The sequence below is a fragment of the Leptonotus elevatus genome, chromosome 15 (genome assembly GCF_054856555.1).
Source record: "Leptonotus elevatus isolate MCC_2025b chromosome 15, RoL_Lele_1.0, whole genome shotgun sequence".
NCBI lineage: Eukaryota > Metazoa > Chordata > Actinopteri > Syngnathiformes > Syngnathidae > Leptonotus > Leptonotus elevatus.
This window is the reverse complement of record NC_141253.1, coordinates 8602769-8615098: the sequence shown is the minus strand read 5'-3', so window position 1 is coordinate 8615098 and position 12330 is coordinate 8602769. Positions and strand designations below refer to the sequence as shown.

Below are 12330 nucleotides of genomic sequence, written 5' to 3'. Positions count from 1 at the left end.
TTTTTTTAACCATCTTAAGGGGCAGCCATTTTGTCACTTGCTTTTGACCGAAAATGACATCACAGTCGCTTAGGGCTCAGGTACCAACCAATCAAGGCTCATCTTGCGATCGTCACCTGACCAAACTCAGAAAACAGGTGAGCCGTAATTGATCGTTCGCTGACCCCTGGGCAACTGTGATGTCATTTTCAGTCAAGTGACAAAATGGCTGCCCCCTGAGATGGATAAAAATGGGTGGATTTCACTGTTTAATTAATTAATAGTCCACAAACAATATTAATAAGAATGCCGTGTTTAGACTCGCGGGGCCTCGTTCAACATATTGTAAAGAACATTTTTGGTTTGACTTCAACCTCCAAATTCAAATAAATTGTGTACCTCTGATGTCAGGACGTCAATATACCATGAAGTGTCAGCAATGACACAATGTGAAGAAAATGGCCTGAGATAGCCTGACTTCAATAAGCCTGTGGATATGGCATATACAAACTTGTTCACCTGGTAATTTAATTCAAAAAAGTAAAATGACATTTTAATGATACTGATAAAAGACCGATACGTTTTATTATGCGCATGCACACTCACACCAAGTGTCTCCCTGCCAAGGCCAGATTGTTGCTTCAAATTAACCACGGCATTCAACGCAACTGTTGCTTTACTGCCCATGCTGTGTCACCATCCAGGTCCAAAGATTGCTTGATTGTTTACTCACTCTCTTAGCAGGGAGGCTCTCTGGGATTGCAGCTCCTAATTTTCCAAGCAAAAAACCTCATCACCTCCTTCCATCATCCTGCATGCCTTTCATCCAGCCGGGAGCCCCAGCAGAACCCGCTCATCATGTCATCATGCAAGTACAGAAAATGACACCGATTTATTCAGACTTGTGATCTCTTTGGAAATCGAACTAATCAAAATGCAGGCTTCACCACTTTTTATACCCATGGTTTAAATTATACATAATAAATGAAATGTAATCATTAAAATATTTACTTGTAATTGTTAATATTTAGAAAAATAATATAAACTCATTGTCAGTTCTAAATAATAATGAACATTAACTGTTTCTGCAGGTATTGCACTGGATTTTTTTTTTTAAAGTTACGAGTTACGACGGTAATTTCTTTTCAGAAAATGACAATGACGTGTGTGACCACTTGTGTGAACAATTGCATTAATGTAAAAGTTTCTGACACGAGTGAAAAACCTGTAATCATATCACCACCATTATCTTTCTCGTTATAAATCGCGAGTCAAAGATTTAATTATGGTACAAAGGCTTGAGCAGGGAGTTACCCAACATTAGTAAAGTTTCAGTCTTTTCTATCTTCAAGTTCTCAGGTAATAGTTTGATGTTCTCCTCATACAGAAGCATATTGTTTTCAGAGTAATTTTTTTTGGGGGGGGGCTTTGATTTTGTTGTTTTTTTTAGAGCATTTTTTTCTGTTTTATTTAAAAAAAAATGTATTTATTTTTTTCTGTTTCTCTGAATAATTTGTTTTCTGTTTTTCTAAATGTTGTTTCTGTTTTTTAAATATGGTTTTCTGTTTTTATGGCTTTCTGAATATTTTCTTTCAGTTTTTAAAATATTTTTGTTTCATTAAAAATATGTATTTTCATGATTTTTGTATTCTTTAAAAATAAATTAATGAAATATCTTTCTGTAAAAAAAATTTTTTTCTGTCATTAAAATATATTCAGAAAATGGGAGAATATTCAGAAAACAACAGAACAATTACTAACATAAAAAGCCCCCCAAAAAAGTGAATGCAATACGCTTCCGTATCCTCATTCACTCTTTTATTCATTATCTAGCAATAACATGAGTTAATAAATATTAACAATAATCATGTTCCCTCCACATATTTAATACAGAGAAACAGATAAGATGGGGTCAGTAGTGTCCTGCTTGGGTCAGCTGTGCGGCCGGCAGACTAAGCAAGGTGAGTCTATCTTGAATTGACTACATTAAGTTGGTCTAAAATTTGTTGTAGAAATATTTGGACAATGACATGGACTGTATGTTTCTTGCTGACAGAAGTACCAAGATGAACCTCTTTACTAAAAAATCACATGTCGATTGTTTTATGTCAACACCATTTTAGAGGAAAAATGGACAACCAGTACTCATTAATTGTTCAAATACTAACTATGACATTTCTTGAAGTTGTTTTGTTTTTATGAAAAATCACGTCTATGTCTCCTCATCAACAGAGGCGGAGAGACGCTTGCGAGCCAATGACAGGCCTTTCAACCTTCCTTACCGCTATCCCGTGAGTGAAATGGAAGAAACGACATAGCAGCGAAGGAAGGAACTCATTTGTCACTTTTGTCCTTCTTCAGAATAATGCCATCAAGACGTCCAAATACAACATCTTCACCTTTCTGCCACTTAACCTTTTCGAGCAGTTCAGGAGACTCGCCAATTGCTTCTTCCTCTTCCTCTTCACACTTCAGGTAGGCTTACTATTGTTTTCAGACGCTCTTGCAATTATTACTTTTCATCACATTGTGTGTGCGTCTGTTTGTCTTTCGTCAGCTCATCCCACAAATCTCCTCGCTTGCCTGGTTTACAACAGCTGCCCTTCTTATCTTGGTGCTCTCTATTACAGCGGTCAAAGATGCTTCGGATGACATAGTGAGCAGAAGTTGCAATATTACAATAAACAGTGTTGTTTCTATACAGCAAACTGCGACTTCATCCTGTTCTGTATGTTACTCGCATTTAATTAACAGAACAGACACAAGAGTGACAATCAAGTGAATAACCGCGAAGTGAGCGTCCTCGTTGATGGAGAGTGAGTCATTTGACTTGGTTTGGTATGTTCAAAAAAAAAAAGTGTTTGCTCTAATTTTGTTCATATACTTTCATTTGGTCAGACTGAGAACTGAAAAATGGATGAAAGTTCAGGTTGGCGATATCGTTAAACTGGAAAATAACCAGTTTGTCACGGTAAGTGCCGCAATATGTCACTTGGAAGTTGAAACATTTTTAGTATTTAATATTGTTCTGATTTTTTTCTTTTATGTGTGATTGTTTTCCAGGCAGACCTTCTTTTGCTCTCAAGCAGTGAGCCTCTCAATGTAGTTTATGTTAAAACAGCAGAATTAGACGGGTATGTCCTATATGTTATATGACAAAACAAAAAACAGCAACGACAACATTTCTATGTGAATAAATAATTCGGAGATACAAAATATCCAAATTAAGTGAATCTAATCTACAAGGAAAGAAATGCATGTGGAAAAAAAAAAGAAACAGGAATTTTACCACCAGTTAGGCCAGTAGTTTTCAATCTTTTTTCAGTGACGTACCCCCTGTGAAATATTTTTTTTCAGCCAAGTATCCCCCTAACCAGCGCAATGCATTTATAATTGAGGGAAAAAATAAAAAAATCTAATAAAAAACAGTGCTGTGCCATCATAGTCTGACTTATTAAACTTTAGAACTGTTTGTATTTATGTGGTCTTTTGAACTTATTTGGAAATAGAAAGAGATAACGAATAAATAAACAAACAAATAAATAAATGCACTTATTATAAGTGAATTTGTGCACAAACAGATTATTATCAACATAAAGTGTCATCTCAAGCTCTGTTCTCAAAAATAAATAAATTACATTTTTAATAAAGTTTTCAAGCCATATGACAATTTGGGTCAAACCATTCTAGTATGGGGAGATGCTCGTTTTTTAGGATACTGAAATTGAATAGCCTAATGAATATCAAATTAACTTTGTTGTTCTGAAATATTTGCCTATACTTTTGAAATATATTTTTAAATCTCACGTCCCCCCTGGAGTGCCTTCCCGTACCCCCATTTGAGAATCACTGCTGTAGGCTATGTAGGAAGAAAGCAAATGAGCTTTTATTGACCTCCATACTGTACTATAGTATATGTTCTATAGCAGTGGTCCTCAACCCTGGTCCTCGGGGACCGGTATCCAACCTGTTTTCCATGTCTCCCGCAGCCAACACAGGTGATTCATTTTTATTTATTTTAATTTTTTGTAACAGGTGATTCATATCATCAGCTAATTAGCAAGCTCTGGAGAAGCCTGATAACGATTCACACCTGTGTTGGCTGTAGGAGACATGGAAAACAGGCTGGATACCGGTCCCCGAGGACCAGGGTTGAGGACCACTGTTCTATAGAACTCATTATGGTTGTGGCATCAGTGGAGCCTAACCCCGCTGACCCTCAATACAAAGTGATCAGTATCATGTATCAGTTGGAGGACACCCAGTTGGATACATTGTGGTCATGTGCATTTCATGATTGGACAATGTTTTCCAGTCATCCTTCTAAAGTCCTCATGATTTTCCCCAGTGAAACTAATCTGAAGGTGAAACAGGCACTGACTGTCACCGGAGCGATGGGAGACAACACTGAAACGCTGGCCAGGTTCAACGGTGAGAACTTCAGTGGATAATTTGGTAACATTCCAACTTTTCCAAATATGTTCATAAAGATGACCCCGTATGTTTCCCAGGGGAAATAAAATGTGAACTACCAAACAATCGTCTGGAAACTTTTAAAGGGACACTGACAGTAGACGGACAAATGTTTTCTTTGGACAATGACAGAGTGCTTCTACGTGGATGCACTGTGAGAAACACAGAGTGGTGCTTTGGACTGGTTATTTTTGGAGGTAAAGAGAACATAGGCTTTTGCTTCCCATGTTGCAATTTTTCTGACCAGGTGAAATGTCTGTATAGATTCAGTTTAACATAAGATCCTACCTTTTACAGGTCCAGACTCGAAGTTGATGCAGAACAGCGGGAAGACGATGTTCAAAAGAACTAGCATCGACCACCTCATGAATATCTTGGTGCTTTGTGTGAGTTTGAGTCACACCCGTACACATCAGAAACAAAAAGTTAACAAAAAATGATGTCCGGCAGAACGACGACCAAGTGGGCAGTTTTCGCTTCATGAGCTCTTTTCTTCCATCGATCAGATTTTTGTTTTCCTGCTGTCCATGTGCTCCGTTCTGGCCGTTGGTCATGCAGTTTGGGAGATGAGGGAGGGATCAGTTTTCACTGTGTTCCTCCCTTCAGAACCAGGCATTGACGCTCCTCTCTCATCATTCCTCTGCTTCTGGTCTTACGTGATCTTACTGAACACGGTGGTGCCCATGTCTCTCTTTGTCAGGTATGTACTGATAAGTGAATAATTAAGACACTTTGTTTGGCTTACCCTTCACTTTTTTTTTGTTAGTGTGGAAGCCATTCGTCTGGTGAATAGTTTCTACATTGACTGGGACAGTAAGATGTATTACCCCAAGAGTGACACTCCAGCTCAGGCGAGGACCACCACTCTCAATGAAGAGCTCGGTCAGATCAAATATATCTTCAGTGACAAGACTGGTACCTTGACGCAGAACATCATGACGTTCAATAAGTGTTCGATCGATGGCAAAAGTTATGGTGAGCAGAAGATTCAAAGATACTACGCATAATTATGGTAAGTAAATAAATAAAGAACGGCTTGTGTTCTTCTGTTATTTTAGGGGAGCTCTTGGACACTTCAGGACAGAGGGTTGAAATAACAGAGGTGAGATGTGTTAAGGGATTTCATCATTTGGTACACCCGGAGCTATGCCAACGAGCTGGTCCAATCTTGAGCTGATATTCTTTTCCTCGGAGGTAGGCATTCCCTCAATCGTCAATTCCCGTCATTGACGATGCCCAACTTTCGCTTTATACCACAAAGCCTTGCAAGAATACACGGAATGAGAAGGACCGTCTGAACTGACCCCGATCGAGAGACGCAAACCTGCTTCAGTCAATGCTCAGTCTGTGTATGTTTATGAGGCTTTGCGTCCTAAAGCATTCTCTGAAAGGTTGGCATCTTCATTGACGGGAATTGACGAATGACGGAAGTGCCTGCCTCTGCTTTTCTGTCCAGCTCAGTTGAAACGTCTTTTGTCCTGTAGAATACACCAAGGGTCGATTTCTCGTGGAACCAGCAAGCCGATCCAAAGTTCATTTTTCACGACCACAATCTGGTGGAAATTGTCAGGGAGGGCAACTTAGATGCTCAAGCATTCTTCCGTTTGTTGGCTCTGTGCCACACCGTGATGCCCGAGGAAAAACAAGAGGGTCAGCAAACTTTTCATTGCTACATAGACAGTCGACTGTTGTAATCCAAAGTATGTTTGATGCTCTGTCCCCTATCCTCCAAGGGGAGCTTTATTACCAGGCTCAGTCCCCTGACGAAGGTGCTCTGGTGACCGCTGCGAGAAACTTTGGATTTGTGTTCCGTTCACGCACACCGGAAACTATAACAGTCGAGGAGATGGGCAAACTAGTCGTCTATGAACTCTTGGCTGTTTTAGACTTCAATAATGTGCGCAAGAGGATGTCAGTCATAGGTGAGACCTCTTGCTTTGCAGGGATGGATGGCGTTTCTCTTGGTGCTCTGACTCCTTCCCACATTCCAAAAACATGCATGTTCGGTTAATTGAAGACTGAATTGTCTGACTGTGGGTGTCAATGTGTTGTTTGTTTATATTTGCCCTGCAATTGACGACCAAAACAGGGTGTACCCCACCTCCCACTCTAAGACAGCTATAGTTTCTCACCTGTGACTCCAATCTTCATATCCTCACTATGATATGCAGTGCGCAACCCTGAAGGGAAATTAACCCTATACTGCAAAGGAGCAGACACCATCATATACGAGAGGCTCCACACCTCCTGTAACACACGGATGGGTGTCACCACCGGACACCTCAATGTAAGTTTTTACTTTCACCTAAATGGAAAACCAATCTTTGTTGTAATTCCTGTCCTTAACCCTAACCTTAGGGATTTGCAGGTGATGGTCTCCGCACTTTGGTTCTGGCTTACAAAGATTTGGATGAGAGCTATGTGAAGGAGTGGATGCAGCGTCACCATGAAGCCAGCACCACCATTGAAGAACGAGATGAGAAACTTCATGAGCTCTATGAAGAGATTGAGAATGACTTGTTGGTTGGTTCAACTGATGCTTTAATTAAACCTTGACTTCTACCTAACACAATATGTTCGCAGAAGCTAAGGTCAAACTTCTTAATTGATCTTCCTTTCTCGACAGTCTTTGTTCTAACCAAGCCTAATCTTTAGATTTTTTTGTGCAACGTCATACTTAAGGTTGACAAGGCAGTAGGAGTGAAGTTTATGTTTCTCATATACATATTCTTACCTGTTTATCACCATTTGATTTAGCTTCTGGGTGTAACAGCTGTAGAGGACAAGTTGCAAGATGGTGTCCCACAGACAATAGAGCAGCTGGTCGAAGCTGACATCAAAATCTGGGTGTTGACCGGAGATAAACAAGGTTTTTTTTCTGCCCAATTTTTTTTTTTTAGTTTCATAAATTCATGTTCACAAAATCTGTTTTCCGCCAGAGACGGCAGAGAATATTGGCTATTCTTGCAACATGCTGCGAGAGGAGATGAAGGACGTGTTCATCGTGTCCGCCAATACAATAGAAGGGGTTAAGGAGGAGCTTCAGTAAGCTTCTGAAGTTGTTGCCTATCTTGTTTGTATTGAGCATAACATATTTAGTCAAGTACCATCATCACAAAACAAAAGAGTTAGCAACATCTCCATCCCCGCATTGCTCTCTTTTTAGGAGTGCAAGAAGGAAAATGTGTCAAACAGCAGCAAATGAACCAAATGTGACCAAAGCTCGTACAGGTCTCTTGTGGATGCAGAAAACAGAAACTCTTCATGATGACCAAGTGGATGGAGAATATGCCCTTGTTTTAAACGGACACAGTCTGGTAAGAAGGTTTTAATCGGCCCTTATATTTGTCAATTGGAGAACATTTCAGAGAAGGACGACCTCCTTTCTCCAGCCATAACCCAAAATCTCTGGTTTCCTCATCTTTGAATTGGTTCTCAGGCCGTTGCCTTGGAAAACGGTTTGGAGTTGGAACTGTTGAGGACCGCATGCATGTGCCAAACAGTCATTTGCTGTAGGGTCACTCCACTACAAAAAGCCCAAGTTGTTAAGTTGGTCAAGAAATACAAACAGGCGGTCACTCTGGCCATTGGAGATGGGGCCAATGATGTCAGCATGATCAAGGGTAAAACGTCACTCACAGGTGACACAATAGTTCTAAGTTCAGAGATCAGCATACATTTGGCCTTTTTGCCTGTTTGTTTTACAGCTGCACATATTGGTGTCGGAATCAGTGGTCAGGAGGGCATGCAGGCTGTTCTGTCCAGTGACTTCTCCTTTGCCCAGTTCCGCTATCTGCAGCGTCTCCTTTTGGTACATGGGCGCTGGTCATATCTACGCATGTGCAAGTTTCTACACTATTTCTTCTACAAAAACTTCACCTTCACCTTTGTGCATGTCTGGTATGCCTTCTTCTGTGGTTTCTCAGCACAGGTGAGGAACATTAAAGAATGAATTTTTAAAAATCACCTACATTATGTGTTATGCGGCAGAAGTCCAATAAACACGTTTGTGACATTTATCTCTTCTATATCCTAGACTGTTTATGACCAGTGGTTTGTCAGCATGTACAATGTAGTGTACACAGTCCTCCCAGTCCTTGGCATGAGTCTTTTTGACCAGGTATGCAATTTTAGCATCATGCACTCATTCTATATCAGTTACAGGATAATCTAATGAGATCCAATATGACAAAACAATCAATACCTCTCTGACTATGAATAGAGATCCTGACGTTGACGTCACGTGCCCCAAAATGGCCGTTAGCGCAACCATTTTGGCAGGCTAGAAAAACGCGTCTGCCACTTTGAGTAAACGGCAAACGTCACACTTTAACAATAATTGACAACTGTTGTGGACCAGCTGCAACAACGAGAAGAGGCACACACACAAAAAAAGGATCAAGCATGCTCCAGGCTACCAAAAGAGGAACCAATGCGTAGCCAATGTTGCACTTTGTACATGGTGGCTAAATCAGCATATGCTAACTGTTACAACATGCAAAATGTTTCATTCATTTGTGCTTCTACGGTTTAATAGATATTACACAGTTAATAAAGAAAACTTTTCATGGTATAAATGACGGCAGCCGCGGCTGATTTAGCAGTTGCTAACGTACATAAATAACACTGCAACACTTGCGTCAAACAGCCAAATTCGTTGACATTTTGACCACACATAATGGGTAAATAAATCCGGATTGTACAAACTTGTAAAGCCTTTGTATGATCAGATTTGAAAGCACTCACCGGCAAAAGAGGGGGTAATTCCATGTAGCAGTGTCGCCAAGTTGAGAAAAAAAAAAAGCCTTCCTGACACTTCACCGGCAATCCTTCATGTTGAGTGTCAAAGCTCTTGGGCAGGAAGTTGACGGATAAACGCTAGTATTAGGCCTCCACGCCATTGTAGCCCATTAATGCTGCGCCAATACTTTCCTGCCGGAGGAGGGCGTGTTCAGAGAAATAGTCACGTGACGTCATGATCTCTATAGAAAAAAATAAATCAATGGAAACTTTCAATTACACTGGTTACTTGTGATGGATTTCCGAGCTTCTTGGCTTCCGCCTTGTGTTTCTGCAGGATGTAAATGATCGCTGGAGTTTCCAGTATCCTCAGCTTTACTCACCGGGTCCTCAGAACATTTACTTCAATAAGAAGGCCATGGTGTGGTGCATGATCCACAGCTGCTATAGCTCCCTGGTGGTCTTCTTCATCCCGTGGGCGGCCATGCACGACACAGTCGGAAACGACGGCAAGGACATTGCCGATTATCAGTCCTTTGCTTTAGTGGTGCAGACGTGTCTTCTCATTGTAGTCAATATCCAGGTGAGGAAGTATATATTGTATGATAAGGTTTCCACTCTGTCCAGGCCACAACTGATACCATTTATATCCTTATGTATTCATTTATCAAATAAGACCTCCAAAGTTGTGGTTTTTTTCTACTTCCTCGTTAATATTTAACATTTTTTTTCAATGTTTCAGCTCTGTCTAGACACGCATTACTGGACGGCTGTGAACCAGTCCTTTATGTGGGGTAGCCTGGTACTGTACTTCGCCACCACGTTCGCCATGCACAGCAACGACATGTTCTCCATATTCACTTCTGGGTTCCCCTTCATCGGTGAGTAACTTGCAGCTGAAACAAGAACTGTTGCTGCATTATTTGTTCTCTTTTTGTTACAGACAAACCAGTTGCCATTTTATTTTCAGAGAACACGCCCTGTGAATATTAACACGCTAATGAATATAATTAGCATTTCGTTGTATGTCCAGAAGTGGCCAATTTTGGTATCTCTCTTCAGGCACAGCAAGGAACTCTCTGAGCCAGCCCAACGTGTGGCTGACAATATTGTTGACATGCACTCTCTGTGGTCTTCCCGTGCTGGCTTTCCGTTTCATGATCATTCAGCTACAGCCCACCATCAACGACAAGGTATGACAGTCACTGTAACTCTTTCAACACTCCCCTCACATTTAAGTAGAACAAAAATATCATCACTAAAACACTTTGATAATGTTAGAGTAGACAATATTAAGTATTGTACTCTTTGCGTGTTCAATTAACTGAATGGTGAGATTCTGGTGAAGAAGTCCCTTTGCAAAGGTATTATAATTATCAGAAGCTTCTGATGACAAAGACTGACGACACTGAAGCCGTGTTCTGGTCAGATTGTGTCTTCTCTACTCCGGCACATCATTATTTATTGGAAAGTGGGTGAATACGAAAAGTCTCCTCCCATCAGCCCACAATACATTTGTTTACAACTCAGTAAATACAAGAGAATTCCTCTCTCCTCCCTTCTGCAAGTTCCCATAGCTATAAATCAGATTAGAGAAAAACAATAATCAGCCTGTGCCTCCCCTCTTCCGACAGAGACAGGTACCAGACTACATATACTCCCTTATTTTCTCAGGAGAGTGAGACAGATACAATAGACAATCCCATTCATTGAGCTCCACAGCTATAACTAAATCCAAAAAAACGGCTAAAATATGAATTGAAACTGAAAAACAATGTTAATAATTTAACAATAACAAGAACTAATAGGTGCTGGCAAATGTTTGACCGGTGGCATTCGGCTAACGTTAGTGTCCCTCACTGCCTGGACTTCATCATCTCATAATCTCCACCATGAGCTGTAGTTTTCCTAAAAAACAAACACCAATTTCCAAATTGTAGCTTTCTAAGAGCGTTCAAAATATGAGGTGTGACTGTATCATCTACAGGTGAGACATAAGGCGCGTAAGGAGCCACTGCCAAGTCCTGCTGGTCGCCATCGGCCAGCCAGGCGAGTCAGCACTCGGCGGTCAAGCTACGCCTTCTCTCACGCTCAGGGGTACGGCGACCTGGTGACGTCGCGAAGATTCCTGCTGAAGCGTACTGTAAAGAGTCGGAACGCCTCGTTTAAAGAAACAGATCAGCCGCAAGTCTACCGAACAATTACAAGGGAGTCAGAGCAATAGCCAATGTAGCACTAGCTAATACTGTAGATAGCGCTTCTTATCGAGGCCATGTTCAAGTGGCAGGGTAATGATTACACAGACAACAGACTTCATTGATAACGTTTTCTCTCTCGTCTAACAGTGACATTTATGCTGCACATCATAACCTAATTATACCTTGCCACCAACAAGTTATGAATATGTATCAGAAAACATAACAGAATCCTGCTAGCATAGCATTCAGGCCTTCAGCTAATAAATGTACCAACCAAGAGTCATTTTTCTGTCTAACTTGTCTTTAAAGCCACATATTCCATCCCACATGCAAAATGTGACTAATAAATGAAAGCTTAAGATATCTTGATGTGCAAGTGGAAGTTTTCTTTTTGGTATTTTGACCTATTTAGATGAGATAAACATCTTCAAGCAATTTGCTAATTCAAGCCGTGTTTGGGACCATTACAACTGTGTAAAATAACTGTGTTACAAGATGATTTAATTTTGTGTAGTATCATGCTTCATTTCTTGTAAAATTGTAGTCATATACTTTTAGGACAAATGGAATTCACTTAGAATACTATGTTGGGGACTTAATTTTGAACTTGATTTAATATGCAATAAATTGTTTTACTTGAAAAAGGAGAACTAGCCTCAAAACTGTGAGATGAACAATTAGATAAATAGATATAAATGTTCACAAACACAGTATTTACATTATTCAATAATACCATATATGAAAATGCATTTCTATCTTGACGCTCTGACTCATAGTGGTGTACTGTGTTACAGTTAAAGTTATTACCAATATTTAGTGATTCCATTTGTATAGAGCTTAATTTTAATTGTGAAATAAAACGATAATCTGCACTCGTCTAATGACCTGTTTAATCATTTTGCATTGCCAATGGTCAGAACATTTTGCACCCACTAAGTTA

At 40.2% G+C, this 12330-nt stretch overlaps 1 protein-coding gene across 1 annotated transcript; it reads left to right on the top strand.

Annotated features, from left to right (window-relative positions):
• Window positions 1–729: 729 nt before the first annotated feature.
• Window positions 730–12262, top strand: LOC147161845 (putative phospholipid-transporting ATPase IM). The gene is made up of 28 exons (XM_086096962.1): window positions 730–847; window positions 1873–1940; window positions 2212–2270; window positions 2341–2454; window positions 2537–2635; window positions 2734–2795; window positions 2878–2950; window positions 3043–3113; window positions 4328–4410; window positions 4491–4649; window positions 4750–4838; window positions 4959–5152; window positions 5219–5427; window positions 5511–5554; window positions 5937–6102; window positions 6186–6374; window positions 6624–6739; window positions 6811–6975; window positions 7210–7321; window positions 7392–7497; window positions 7619–7769; window positions 7892–8075; window positions 8160–8383; window positions 8489–8572; window positions 9530–9775; window positions 9935–10073; window positions 10255–10385; window positions 11180–12262. The coding sequence occupies exons 1-28, from the start codon at window positions 795–797 to the stop codon at window positions 11414–11416; spliced, it is 3627 nt and encodes a 1208-aa protein (XP_085953088.1). The 5' UTR covers window positions 730–794; the 3' UTR covers window positions 11417–12262.
• Window positions 12263–12330: the final 68 nt, after the last annotated feature.

Coding starts and splice junctions, on each gene's coding strand:
- LOC147161845 (XM_086096962.1), top strand. CDS start 795: ATGCCTTTCATCCAGCCGGGAGCCCCAGCAGAACCCGCTCATCATGTC. Junction 2,636..2,733: donor AAGATGCTTCGGATGACATA/GTGAGCAGAAGT, acceptor TTTAATTAACAG/AACAGACACAAGAGTGACAA. Junction 5,428..5,510: donor GATCGATGGCAAAAGTTATG/GTGAGCAGAAGA, acceptor CTGTTATTTTAG/GGGAGCTCTTGGACACTTCA.